Raw genomic sequence first — 14031 nt, 5'->3', positions numbered from 1 at the left:
TAAGCACATATGTCATCTCAACTTTAAAACTTTAAATGACATTCTGTGGGGAAAAGTTTGAGAACAACCACATACCTAACAAAGGACAGCATTTTTAAGTGTTTCTAGCCAATGTTTTTTTCATTTCTATAAATAAAAATTCTAGACCATTTGAACTTATTCTGACCTGATGTGTTGATTCTGCTTCTTATTAAGCACACATTTGGAATGATAAGATTAGGGGCTAAAGTAGAGTTAAGATATTTCTAATTCCTTGTCTAACCTCAGAGATCCAAGGATCAAGTAACGTTCTACTCACAAGTCCTTTCAGAGAGGCACACAGTGTGCATGAAGTGAAGTCCACTTTAACTGCCCTTTGTCAAGGAAGGTAGAGATAACCAGAAAGTTTGAAGGACAAGAAAAATCTGGAAAAATTATCAAGGCAACACCATAACATGGCATGCAGTTAGGGCTTTCTGAAGTTCAGATAATTAACAAAACATCAAGCTACTTAAAACAAGAAGAGTGCATGGAGGGAGCAAATGGGCCACAGAATCTTGGTAGACCCAAGGGTAGCCTCATGCTTGGCAGTCAGGGACAACATAACAAGAAATTGGAGGCTGCTGTTCACTCATGGTTTTGTTTTTATAATAAGAATTCTAGAGTCATCAGTGCCCAGTGATGACAGGAAGAGAGGCTTTGTTTGCACATGCAAGGCTATGGTGGCATTTCCAAATGCTTTCGGCTCTAGTGAGCACTACAGCTTAGACTCAGGAACACTGGGAGCTAGAAAACACCTGGAGAGTACGGCTTTTCACCCAAGGCTTATTTAGGACATGTGGTAAGAGTCAGACCTAATCAAATACAGCGCAATGAGTATCCTCCGTGGGAGCACTAAGTGAGATAGAGCCAGTCCTGCAAGACCTCTAACACTGTCCCAAGTAATGGAGTGACTCATTTGCTGGACCTCTCATCAAATACCTTCTAACTCTTTTAATTAAATGTAGAACGCTATTTGTAAACTAAAAACTTGGGCAAGGAGCAAGTAGGGTCCAGAATCCAGCCCTGACGGCTTACACATCCCCATGTAACCAAGAAAGCAGTTAGGGGCAACTTAAGGTGACATCTGTAACCACTTCTACCAGTCTTTGAGGCCACTGAATGATCTGAACATTCTTAAGAATTTTTTTCATTTATTGTAGTAAAAATATTCAACATGAGATCTATTCTTTTATCAGATTCTAAGTGTACGATACATTATTGTTAACTAGAGGGACGATGTGGTATAGCACATATCTATAACTTATTCATCTTGCATTACTAAAACTTTATGCTTGCTGATAGGCAACTCTCCTTCACCCCCTCTCCTTAGCCCCTGGTAATGGCCATCCTACTCTCTGCTTCTGTGAGTCTATTTTAGATACCTCATATAAGTGAAAATACGCAGTATTTGTCCTTCTGTGACTGGCCCATTTCACTTAGCAAAATGTCCTACAAGTTCATCCAAGTTGTAGGAAATGTCAAGATTTCCGTCTTAAGACTGAAAATATTCCATTGCCTGTATATACCATATGTTCTTTATTGATTCGTCCATCATTGGACATTTTGGTTGGTTCCACACCTTGGCTATTGTGACTAGTGCTGCAACAAACATGGGAGTACCAATATTTCTCCAAAATCCTGATTTCAATTCTTTTTGATGAACATCCAGAAGTGGCACTGCTGGATCATATGGTGATTTCATTTTTAATGCTTGAACAGTTTTTTTCTTTAACTTTGTACTGTGGAAATTCTCAAACACACACAAAATAGAGAGAAGAATATAGACTGTGATGTGCTCATCACCCATGAAAGCTCAACAGTGTGGCTTGCTTTGGCCAGTGGAACATCAACAAACATGATGCACACAGAAGCCTGAAAAGTGTTTACACACTGGGACTTGCCTTTTTGAAACACTGCTATCATGGGAAGAAATGTGGACTAGGCTGTTGAAGACACATGGCCCAGCCAACAGCCAGTACCAAATGCCAGGCCAAGTAGATAAACTAAGGCCGTCTTAGACCACTCAGCTCACTCAAACCACTAGATAACTGCAGCTGACTGAAAACTTCCTAGCTGAATAAGGCTCAAATTCCTAACCCAAAAAATCATGAACAGGGATTGTTGTTTTACACCACTAAGTTCTGGGGTGTTTTGTTTTGCAGAAAAAGATAACTGATACATACTTCCTATCACCTATGACAAGGAAGAATCTTCAGAGATTGGACCTATTAATTACTCTGAACAGTAATAGTTATTTCTCATCCTCTACAGTCTTCAGCCTTAAGATGCCTGACCCCTTACAAGGACACATTTTCAGAATCTAAAGTTAGAACACGTAATCTGACAAAATATTTTCTTTTCTGTCAATTTATGTATGTGAAAAAAATCATATGAAGCCATAAAAATTCCAATGAATTTAATTAAACATGGATCAAATCACCTTTCTGAAATGGAGTTAAATTACATGAAATTGGGCCTGTTTCCAGCAAATCCAAGACATAATGGCCACCAGATGTCCTTCTCTATTAGGAAGAATTCTAGAAGCCTAACCAAGCTCTCTGCAATTGCTTGAGAACATTGTCTTTTGTGAAAAAAAAAATTGGTTCTGCTTGTAGGCTTTGTTGCTGCCCTTGCATATATTGAAGTTGGTTGTCTTTTGGCAATGAATATATTTTTTAGATGCATTAACTTTCAGAAAGAAAGAAAAATCCCAACTCTGCCAGCTATCTAAAGGATTCAGTTGTCACAGCTTGAGTTATTACACAGGGCATCTGCCCCTTAAGGTGACTGCTTTCCAACTGAATAGCATCCTTCCTTCATTCAACTCAGCACCTGGTAGACACTATCATGAAATGTGTGGTATTTGAAGGAGACCTTCATTCAAGCACCTACTGAACTTCTACTGTGGGCAGCTGTGCTGCTGGCCCTTGGGGCTAGACAGAGGCATGAGACATATGGCTTAGAGTAGCTCAAAGGGAAACAGATCGCACATTCTGAGGAGTATTAAATCAGAGGTGTGGACACAAGGCAGCACCCTCTCATCAGCTATGAATGGCAGTAGGGGGACAAGCAGAAGGAGCCCCTTCCATCTTGCCAAGGAGCCTTAGGGAAAGAGATGACATCTGAAGTGACTGCAGCAGGAGGAGTAGGAGTTTGATAACTTGAGAATAGGAAGAAAAAACACTCCAGGCAAAGAAAATAGAATGGATAAAGGAAAGTTCCCCAAAGAACCTGCCTTTCATGTTCAAAAACAGGAGAAGTTGAGTGTGGTTGAAACTTCAGACACATCTTGGGAATGGTGGAGATGAGGCCACAGAGGCATGAAGGCCTCGGAGTATGGAGGGCCCTTGTACCAATGGAAGGAATTTTGGTTTCATCTTACTGGTCATGAAAAGCTCATTCATTCATTTTCTTAAACAGGAGAACAGCATAATGAGATTTGAGTTTCAGGAGGATCACCTTGCTTTCAGCCCAGTGGGAGTTTGGAATGGGGAGAAGGCCCTCATGGGATCTCAATGTCCCCCAGGCTCTGAACATGCTGCTCTCCAGGCCCTACCCCTGTAGCCACCCAGCCTCCTTTCACCCCCTGACACCTGCCATGCCTGACCTCCTCCAATGCTCTCCCTCATTCACTGTCTTTCATCAGGCCTTCCTTCCTTGCTGCTGCCTCTCTTTCTGGCCCCCACCTCATACCGTCTCTTTTCTTCATAGACATGTTTGCGATCTCAGATCCTCTGCTTACGCACGTTCTTGATCGCTGTCTGCACCTCATTAGAGTATGTGCCCCCTCAGGGCAGTGGTCTTGTCTGATGTGCTGGGTCACCAGGGCTAGAATAGTGCCTGGCACATAGCAGGTGCTCAATGAAGTTTTGTGGAATGAACAAAGTAATAGACAAGCAAATGAATAGGAAGATAGTGCAATACTTCAGGCAAGAAACGATGAGGGCCAGAGCTAAGGAAATGATCACAGGAATGGAGAAGAAGTGCTGTTTTCAGCAATCAAATTCCTAAATAAGGGGACACAGGAAAGAGAAAGGAGTCCAGTATAGCTCTAGGCTTGTAACTTGGGAGACTCCACTGTTTGCAGAGGTGGAGACATGAAGAGTCCGTTCAGAATTTTTGTTTTTGTTGTGGAAGAAAAATAAAGGGTTCATTTGGGGGCTGGGTGCATTTCATGTGTGGCTTTCAGGTGGTCATGTCGGATACAGTCAGAGCTTCCTTGGCATGTCCTAAGTCCTCTGCACCATCCTCTGCTAGGGGAATCAGCTACCTGCTTGCCTTAGACTAAAGAATGGAGGTTCTTTGGGGGCAGGTACAGATATTTTATCTCTGTATTTACAGCCCTAGCAGAATATGTCACATATAGTGGTCTCCAAGTACATGAATGAAATACAAGATGGCAAGCAGGCAGAGGAAAAGGAAGGTAGAGAGGCAAGCAGCCTTGGGTCCCAGAAGAAAGCATGGAGTCAAGATAGTGATGAGCCCCCAAGGCTGCTGACTTCACTAGGGTGAATATAGACAGACAACACAGACAGATAGGAGGTCTGATAAGGACACCACTGAAAGGGAGGGGTCAGAAACAGAGGATCCAGGGAGGACACTAAGGGGGAACAATCAGAGAGATACCCCAGAGACATCTGGACACACAGCAACAAGGCGCAATGTGCAGGAGTGGTCAGGAATTCTTTTATGATGCTACTATAACAGTGATGCTCCAACTGACAAACACAGCTTACAACAAAGGAAGAGGAAGGGGAGGTGGCAGGGATGGGGTGGGGAGGAGCTAGCTGCTACACACCAATTTTACTTATGAATACTAATGCAAACATTTTCAATAAATTAGTACCAACCAGAATTCCAACAGCACCTTTTTAAAAAGAACACATCATTGGCCAGGTGCGGTGGCTCATGCCTGTAATCCTAGTACTTTGGGAGGCCGAGGAGGGTGGATCACCCGAGGTTGGGAGTTCCAGACCAGCCCAACCAACATGGAGAAACCCTGTCTCTACTAAAAATACAAAATTAGCCAGGCATCGTGGCGCACACCTGTAATCCCAGCTAGTCGGGAGGCTGAGGCAGGAGAATCACTTGAACCCGGGAGGTGGAGGTTGTGGTGAGCCAAGATCGCACCTTGCACTCCAGCCTGGGCAAGAGTGAAACTCCATCTCAAAAAAAAAAAAAAAACACCAAAAAACATCATTACCAAATGGATTGTATTACAAGAATGCAATGATGGTTAAAAGATGAAAAGAAATCAATTACTCAACTCAAAAATCCAGAAAAATAACAAGGTAAACTGAAAGAAAGTAAAAGGAATTTATAAAGATAATAGCAAAACATTGAGTTACAAAACAGAAAAGCAGTGCAATTCATATAAAAGTCAGAATTATTGCTTGAAAGAAAATCAACAAAATAGACAAACCATTAGTTAATCTGGAGGGAAAAGGAGAAGTCACAAACACAAAGTAAGAAATAACAAAAGGAAGATTACTAAAAGAGAAGAAATGTAAAATATTCATAACAGACTAATAAAAATTCCTTTGCTAAGGAATTTTAAAATACAGATGAAATGGATAATTTCTTAGGAAATGTAATTTAGCAAAATTGATCCTGTAACAATAGGAAGTTTAAACAGACCAGTTTCCATAGAAAAAAATATAGTTACCAAAAATCTTCCCTCACTGTCCTCACCCCACACACATATATATTTAACATCACAGGCCCACGTAATTTCCCAACAGAATTCTAATAAGCCATCAAAGACCAGAATATGAAATGTCACTTAAACATTTCCAGGGCTTAGAGAAGGAAGAAAAACTTCTAAATATTTTGATGCAGCATGAATAAAACTGATACCTAAACATCTTAACTATTGCGCACACACACACACACACACACACACACACACACACACACAGGGAAGTGCAAGAACTCTCGTAGTAGCATTGTTTGTCAAGGCAACAAAAATTTAAACCACCTAACATCTGTTCAGAGCAGAGCAGATAAATAAATTGTGATACATTCGTCAGCAGTGAAAATGAACAAGCTGTTATCCACATATCAACATGGAACAGGTCTCAAAACTGCTGAGCAAAAGGGCATATTCTAGAAAGAGTCAAAAGATACGATTCCATTTATAAAAAGCTTGAAAACAGACAAAATTCAATAATACATTGTTTAGGGGCAGACTGAGAAGAAGGAGCTAAAGCATCTGGCTGATGATCCTTTCACTCATCTTACAAGAAAGATGTTTCTGGGGAAAGGACACAAGCATGTGAGGACCTGCCTCACCTACCATAAATATGCGAATTAACTAGACTATCTAACAAATAAATTAAAGATATTTGCTGAGAGTTCTTATTTCTGGAATACCCTTAGCAGGATGTCCCTGGCTATGGACTACTTATAGTAAATAAACTCAGAATTATGGATTTGTGAGCCATGACTCTCTGGGGCATGAAGTAGAGATGTTTCCTAACTAAATGCTCCTTGCTGGGTGAGATGACCTTGTGAACCTCACTTACAGACTTTGTCTGTTGTTCCGGGTCAGAAAGCACACATCTGAATCATGAAAAAAGGACCTGGGGAGTCACAAGGGATGTCCCAGACCTCTCTCTGATCCATCTGCACCTCAATAGGCTATATTCTTGAAATTATTAGTACAGCCAGATAACTGGGAAAGATCTCTGATTAGCCAATTCTGATTTAGTAATATGATTATGTTAGCTCACAGAATAAGTGGTTTTCAGGTTAAATTATTTTTAAAGAAAGCAAGAGAATACTGGGGATAGGAGTAGTAGGATGACAATGAAGGGGCTGTCAGGACACTTCTGAGTTGTAATGTTTTAGTTCTTAAAGCTGGTACATGGTATTTGTTTTATTGCTCTTTAAATGACACAAATATGCTTCATTTGTGAATGATATACACTTGATGCTCAAATATTAGGCACATGTAATTCGACAAAAGAAAGATGGTGAACACAGTATAATTTCTTCAAAGTCTGGCATGAAGGGAAAGAAGTTGAGGAGGTGGCTTAAGAGGCAGGTAGGCTGGAGAGAAAATGTGCCCTGAAGCAGAGGATAGTTTTTAGATTCCTGGAGTTGGTCTCAAGGTTATTCTTCACTACTCTCTCCCAGTTTGTTCACTGATGGGCAATTCATCCGCATCACGCTGGCCTCTGAATATACAGTGACCCTATGGAATCCAAATCTGTGGTCATCTGAGCCCCTGGCTGAACAGAATCTAAGAGATGGAAGGAGTTCCGATCGTGGTGGTGAGGGGGCTAAGAGAAGGAAATATCTGTGCTGGAAAAAGTCCATCTTCTACCTTTATTTAAACCAACTCTCTTGAGCTCTCTTCCTCTTCCATCTTTAGTATGCTTACTTTATTCTCCATCTTGTATCTTAGGAGCCATGAGAACATACTCCTTTGTCACCTACTGGCCTCCCAGGGCCACAGGTCAGTAACAATAAAAAACTGAGGGAGTGAGGCAGGGCTGGAAGAGAAGATGCCCAGAGCAGGGCACAAAGAGCTGGCCAGCTGGTGGCTGTTGGCAGCTTCAAGTGCTGCCAGCAAATATGTTGGGCCCAGTTTCTTCTCTCCCAAGATCATATAAAGATAATTCTGTTCTATTCCTCAACTCGTCACTTATTATGACAGTAACTTATAGAAAATAGTGAGTTATACATCACTCTCTCCATTTCTATCCAGTGAAGACCATAAGGAAATGGAAAATATCTTCCCTAGAGATCTAGCGGTGCAGAAAAATTTATGAATGAATATCTTCCTCATAACAGCATTTGTAATTGTGAAAACTTTGAAAATAATCTAAATCTGAAAAAATAGGGACTAGTTATATATATTATGGTATACACACAGATAGAATATTGTACTAAAACATTAAATTCTTAAACATGTAATGACAAGGGAAAATGTTTCCAACATGTTTGCTAATAAGATTCAACATGCAACACTATATGTAGACTACTATGTCCCTCATCATGAACACACACCCACATATACAAAAAAGACCAGAAAAATAGACCAAAATGTTAAAAATGGTTAGTAATAAAATCATGGGTGATTTTTTTTTCTCTTATGCTTTTTCATATACCAAAAATGCTTTTTGTTATTTTCCAAATTTTCATCAATGAGTATATATTATCTTTGTAAGTGGAAAAAGGAAATATTTTTTAAATGTATTACTATTAATAAGACTGATCAGTTATATCAGAAGTGGAAAAATACAACCCATAGAATGACAGAAAATATTTTCAAATTATATATCTGATAAGGGTCTAGTATCCAGAATATAGAAATAATTCCTAAAACTCAACAATAAAAAAATCAAGGCTGGGCGCGGTGGCTCATGCCCTTAATCCCAACACTTTGGGAGGCCAAGGCAGGTGGATCACCTGAGGTCGGGAGTTTGAGACCAGCCTGACCAACATGGAGAAACCCCATCTCTACCAAAAACACAAAATTAGCTGGGCGTGGTGGCACATGCCTGTAATCCCAGCTACTCAGGGGGCTGAGGCAGGGGAATCGCTTGAACCTGGGAGGTGGAGGTTGCGGTGAGCCGAGATTGCATCATTGCACTCCAGTCTGGGCAACAAGAGAAAAAGCTCCATCTCAAAAAAAAAAAAAAAAAAATCAATTAAAAAATGAGCAAAGGATCGGAATAAATATTTCTCCACAGAAACTATACAGACAGCCAATATGCACTTAGAAAGAGGCTAAACATCATTAGTCAACAGGGAAATGCAAGTCAAAACCACAGTAAGATACCACTTCACACCTACTAGCTGGCTATAATAAAAATGGTGGACAATAATAAGCGTTGACAAAGGTGTGGAGTAACTGGAATCCTTATACAGTGCTGGTAGGAATATAAAATGGGACAGCCATTTTAGAAACCAATCCAGCAATTCCTCAATCAGTTAAAGATAGTTACCATATGACCAGCAATTTCACTTCTAGGTATAAACCCAAGAGAACTGAAAACGTATGTACACAAACTTCAATTCAACACAAATGTTCACAACAGCATTATTCATAATAGCCAAAAGGTAGAAATAACTCAAGTATTCACTAACTGATAAATGGATAAACAAAATATGGTGTATCCATATAATAGAATACTGTCAGCACAACTATGAACAAAGTAGTGATTCTGCAAACGTAGGTGAACCTTGAAAACACGCTAAGTGAAAGCTAGCCACAAAGACCACATTTTGTATGGATCCATTTGTCTGAAATGTCCAAAACAGGTAAATCCATAGAGAGAGAAAGTAGATTACCGGTTTGGGGCCATGGGGGACAGGGAAGAATGTAGAGTGTCTGCTAATGGGTGTGGGGGTTTCTTTTGGGAGTGACAAAAGCAATCTGAAATATGATAGTGGTGATGATTGTACAACCTTGTGAATATGCTAAAAACCATTAAATTGTACACTTTAAAATGGTGAATTTTGTGGAATGTGAAGGATGGGTGGAGGGCAAAACAAAACGAAAAAACAACCAGGGTCAGGCACAGTGGCTCACACTTGTAATCCCAGCACTTTGGGAGGCTGAGGCAAGTGGATTGCTTGAGGTCAGTAGTTCAAGACTAATCGGGCCCATATGGTGAAACCCTGTCTCTACTAAAATATAAAAATTAGCTGGTCATGATGGTGGACACTTGTAATCCCAGCTACTGGGAAAGCTGAGGCTGGAGAATCATTTGAACCCAGGAGGCAGAGGTTGCAGTGAGCCGAGATCGCGCCACCACACTCTAGCCTGGGCAACAGAGAGAGACTCTGTCTCAAAAAACAACCAACAACCAACCAACCAGAGGTGGAAGGTTATACAGGCCCCAAAGGCTCTTGCAATGACAGACACACAGAATGCCACTGGTGGAATGTCCTCAGGGATTGCCTGGGTCATTGTATTCTTTAAGTTTGGGCCTAGAGGAATTCAGTTTCCTGGTTGAGGTCATACCACCCAAGAGAAAACATATCTTCCGATCTGCCCCTAACTGGCCATGGCAGGACACTGGGATGATGAGGATCAGCAAGAAAGAGTGTCATTTCAACACTCTCATAGTTAAGTACTTTCAATACCGTGAGGACATTTGACCTAAAATTAACCCACAGGGAACAGTCTGAACTCAAGTCAACAGGGTCCGAAGCCCTGATATGTAGCCCAAAGCAGAACCGGCGTCACGGGTGAGTGACCTGTGCTGTTGCACCAGCAGAGGAGAGAGGTACAACATGCATGTCTGCCATTCCTTGCTGCTCATGTGCACAGATTCTGGTAGACTGGTGATAGGCAGGAGTTCTGCGGGACTGGAAGTGAGTACAAGGTAAGTATGTTACACCTACAACTGGGCAGGCAGGGGCACTGACAGCCCTGGGGGCCATGTTTCCCTTCAAGATGGATTTGAGTGCAGACAGAAGACAACCCATGGAGCCTCTCATATCCTTTCTTACCCTGTTACCTTCCCATGTTAGACAACAACTTATGCTGAAATGACAACATAAAGAAAGGAAAAGATAGGGCAGCTCCAAGATCCTTTTTCTTTCAGCCCTTTCTTACTCTTTAGTAAGTTAAAGGCAGAGTGTTGGTAGAATGCACACACCCCAAGAAGTGATGTAAAAACAGTGCAGTCAGTTTCGTACTGTTTCTGCTGTTTTGGTAAGAACAAAATACACGTGCATATGGGAGCTACAAAATATGATTTAGGTAATTTGGCTGATTCTGCCTACCAGTTAAAGGCTCTTATATTTGCATTCTAAACTGACACTTCATAATATAAAGATGAACGGTAAAATTCATGGTAATAATTTTAAATTTTAATTTTTAATTTTTCTTTCCTTACGACAATTACATACCGAATTAGAAAATCACCATAACAAGGTGGGAGAAACCACAGAAGAAAGTGAAGAGTTGTTTCGGTATCTTTAACAGCACTTTTGCTCGAGTGTTCCATAAATGGTCCTTCATTTTCGTTTTGCATTGGTTGCTACAAATCATGTATCTGGCCCTGCCTGAAGTTCCACCCCACTCAGGTATAAGAAATGTGATTTCTGTCTCTATCTCTTTCTCTCCCCGTCTCCTTGAGTGAAGGTGCCGCTGACAAACGGCATGTTCTTTAAAGGAAAATAGCTAACCAATTTCCCCTATATCAAGGGTTCTTGAGCTTGAATATGCATCGGACTCTCCTAGAAGGCTTGTCATAACACGGTCTGCTGGGCCCTCAGAGTTTCTGATTCAGTAGGTCTGGGGTGAAGCCTACGATGCTGAGTTTCTAATAAGCTGGTGGTGCTCATACGCTTTACGCGTGGTCTAAAGTAGGCGCCATCTCAGCCTTTGACAATTGCCAAAGCTGTACGATACCTTACAAAAGGCATGGTCTGGTACCTCATAAATGTTGAGTTGCTCCACTAAGTCCAGGTCAGTCCCTTTCTTGTTCAAGTGCCTCTGGGACACAGCAGCGATGCCCAGCTCCTCCAGGCAGTCCACGACGTCGTAGAAGGTGTCTTGGTCTGGTAGTCCTGATAACGTCTGGAAGAAGAGAAGAACCAGCTACAGAGACACCATAGAAGACTGCCTTGAGGCTCTCAGGGCATTTTCCAATGCCTAATCCAGGCATATTGTTATAATCATGGCCACTAATCAATCCAGACAGATGACAAATTTATTTGAGCAAAAGCCTCTTCAGTGTGGCAGGCAGAATGAACCCCAATATTCTCCCCTCTGGTGTACAAGTGCTACATAATCTCCTTGGCTTGAGTGTGGGCTGGGCACTCCCATGAGAGGGGGGCACTCCCATGATTAGGTTACATTAGGTGGCAAAGGTGAGGGGATTTTGCAGATGTAATGAAGGTCCAAAAGCAGTTGATTTTGAGTTAATCGAAGGGGTGACTCTCCTAGGTGATAATCAGGTAGGCCCTTTAAAAGAAGGCTTAGCTCTTCTCTGAGCTGGACTGGAAAGAGATTATCCCACTGGCCTCGAGGCAGGAGCAACCACAACTTTCACAGAAGCAAGGAAATGAATTCTGCCAACTACATAGGCCTGGAAGAGGACCCCAAGTCTCAGATGAGACTTCAGTCCTGGGCGACACCTCGGCTGCGGCCTTGTGAGACCCTGGGCAGAGGACCTACTAAGGCCATGCCTGGACTCCCTGCCCCACGGAAGCTGTGAGATGATACATGGATGTTGTCTGAAGCTGCTAAGTTTGCAGTAATTTGTTACGTGGCAATAGAAAACTAACCTACTTTGTAATTAGAAACTCCTGTTAAGATCCATACACCAACAACTGGAGTTGTAACAATTTAATTTTATTAAACTGTATTTAAATTCAATAGGGCCTCCCCGTGGTCTATGAAATTTAGAAAAACATGAGAAATTTCAAGGCAGCAATTAAGAGACAAAAAGAGAACCAAGAAAGAAAAAGCTGACTTCTCTTTGAATTCTACCTCTCTTAAGAGAAGGAGGGTATCTGAGACAAGGCGCTGGCTCACAGATGGAAGGAGCCTGAGATTTACTGCAAGCCCTTTATCTTATACAGGAGGGAGAGAAGGATAAACGCCTGAGGCAACAGGAAGTGACTGAAGACACTGGGATAAAAGCCTGGGCTCAGAGCTGCCATTCCAGTCTCAGCCTTTAGTCCCTACTTACTTCACTATCTTTGCATTTCTAAGAACAAGACACACATTCCAAAATTATTCTAAACATGATAACTTGCCTAGGAAGGAATAAGACCAACACTTCTGTAAAGATCATTTCATAGCACCAGCTTCTCTAACACTTCTATCTTGGGGCTATCAATGTTGGAAAGAAGGCCTCTATTCATAACTCGAATAATGGCATTTTCCTTTTTAAGCTGAGCAAAGAGGACACCAGTCACTGCTATTGAGATCAGAAACTAATGAAAACTAATTGTGATGTGATAGCCTAATTATTCAAGGCCCCAATAAGGACACAAGGCAGGAAGCTGTGAATCTGAAGCCATCATAAATAGGTGTTCACACTTGGGCCGCCACGCCACGTATGACAGCACACACCAGTGTCTACAGGAACCAGGCTAACCACATCGCACTGACAGGCAATAACGGTCATCAGGGCTGCCTTCTGCTTCCAACATTGATTGAAAAATTGCACATCATTCAAAGAATCCTATCATCCTTTGCTTTTAGTGAAAACTCTAGAACTTATTAAAAGATGAGAGGGAAATGACAATACCAGGCCCAGGCAGGGTGAACAATTAGAGATGCCCTAACTGCCAGCTGACTCTGCAAAATGCACAGCCTGAGGAATGCAGGTGAAGGGACATCTAGCATCAGAATTAAAACTTCCTACACAGCAGCGTGGGGGCCAGCCCCAGGCACAGAGAGAGGCCGCTGGTAGTCTCTTCACCTCGTTCCCCCACCTTCTTCTTCCCCTTTCACCTTTCTGGGAGTCAACTGAGGTTCTTTCACTCAGAAGTTTCCAGGAGGTTAAACTGCTAAACCTAATCCCCATTGCTTTAGCAAGTCCAACCATAAAGGGTGAGGGAATCACTAGTAAATAATTTAAAAATTAGAACTATAGAAGTAAGCAGGGGCCAGGCACAGTGGCTCATACCTGTAACTCCAGCACTTCTGGGGGGTTGAGGCAGGTGGATCACTTGAGGCTAGGAGCTGAAGACCAGCCTGGCCAACATGGCGAAACCCAGTCTCTACTAAAAATACAACAATTTAGCAGGATGTGGTGGCACATGCTTGTAATCCCAGCTACTTGGGAGGCTGAGGCACAAGAATCACTTGAACCCGGGAGACGGAGATTGCAGTGAGCCAAGATCATGTCACTGCACTCCAGCCTGGGGGACAGATCAAGACTCTGTCTCAAAAAAAAAAAAAAAAAAAGAACTAAAAAGACTCAGGAAACTCTTGCCCCTTGCTCAGTAATAGGCCCTGAACTGAGGGTATCAGCAGGTCATTTGTGATTTCCGCAGTGAAAATATGGGCTTGAGCCAAGCCTGTGTACTATC

At 41.9% G+C, this 14031-nt stretch overlaps 1 protein-coding gene across 15 annotated transcripts in view; it reads right to left on the bottom strand.

Annotated features, from left to right (window-relative positions):
* The window catches only part of FHOD3 (formin homology 2 domain containing 3), a 482704-nt gene that overhangs the window by 156112 nt on the left and 312561 nt on the right, over positions 1–14031 (bottom strand). For all 15 annotated transcript variants that reach the window (XM_063597250.1, XM_055102327.2, XM_063597253.1 and 12 more), the window contains one exon: positions 11420–11563. In XM_063597250.1, coding sequence (XP_063453320.1) covers positions 11420–11563 — 144 coding nt within the window. The remainder of the gene's footprint in view (positions 1–11419; positions 11564–14031) is intronic.

Source organism: Pan paniscus, chromosome 17, assembly GCF_029289425.2.
Source record: "Pan paniscus chromosome 17, NHGRI_mPanPan1-v2.0_pri, whole genome shotgun sequence".
Classification (NCBI taxonomy): Eukaryota; Metazoa; Chordata; class Mammalia; order Primates; family Hominidae; genus Pan; species Pan paniscus.
This window is presented reverse-complemented; position numbering and strand designations above follow the sequence as displayed.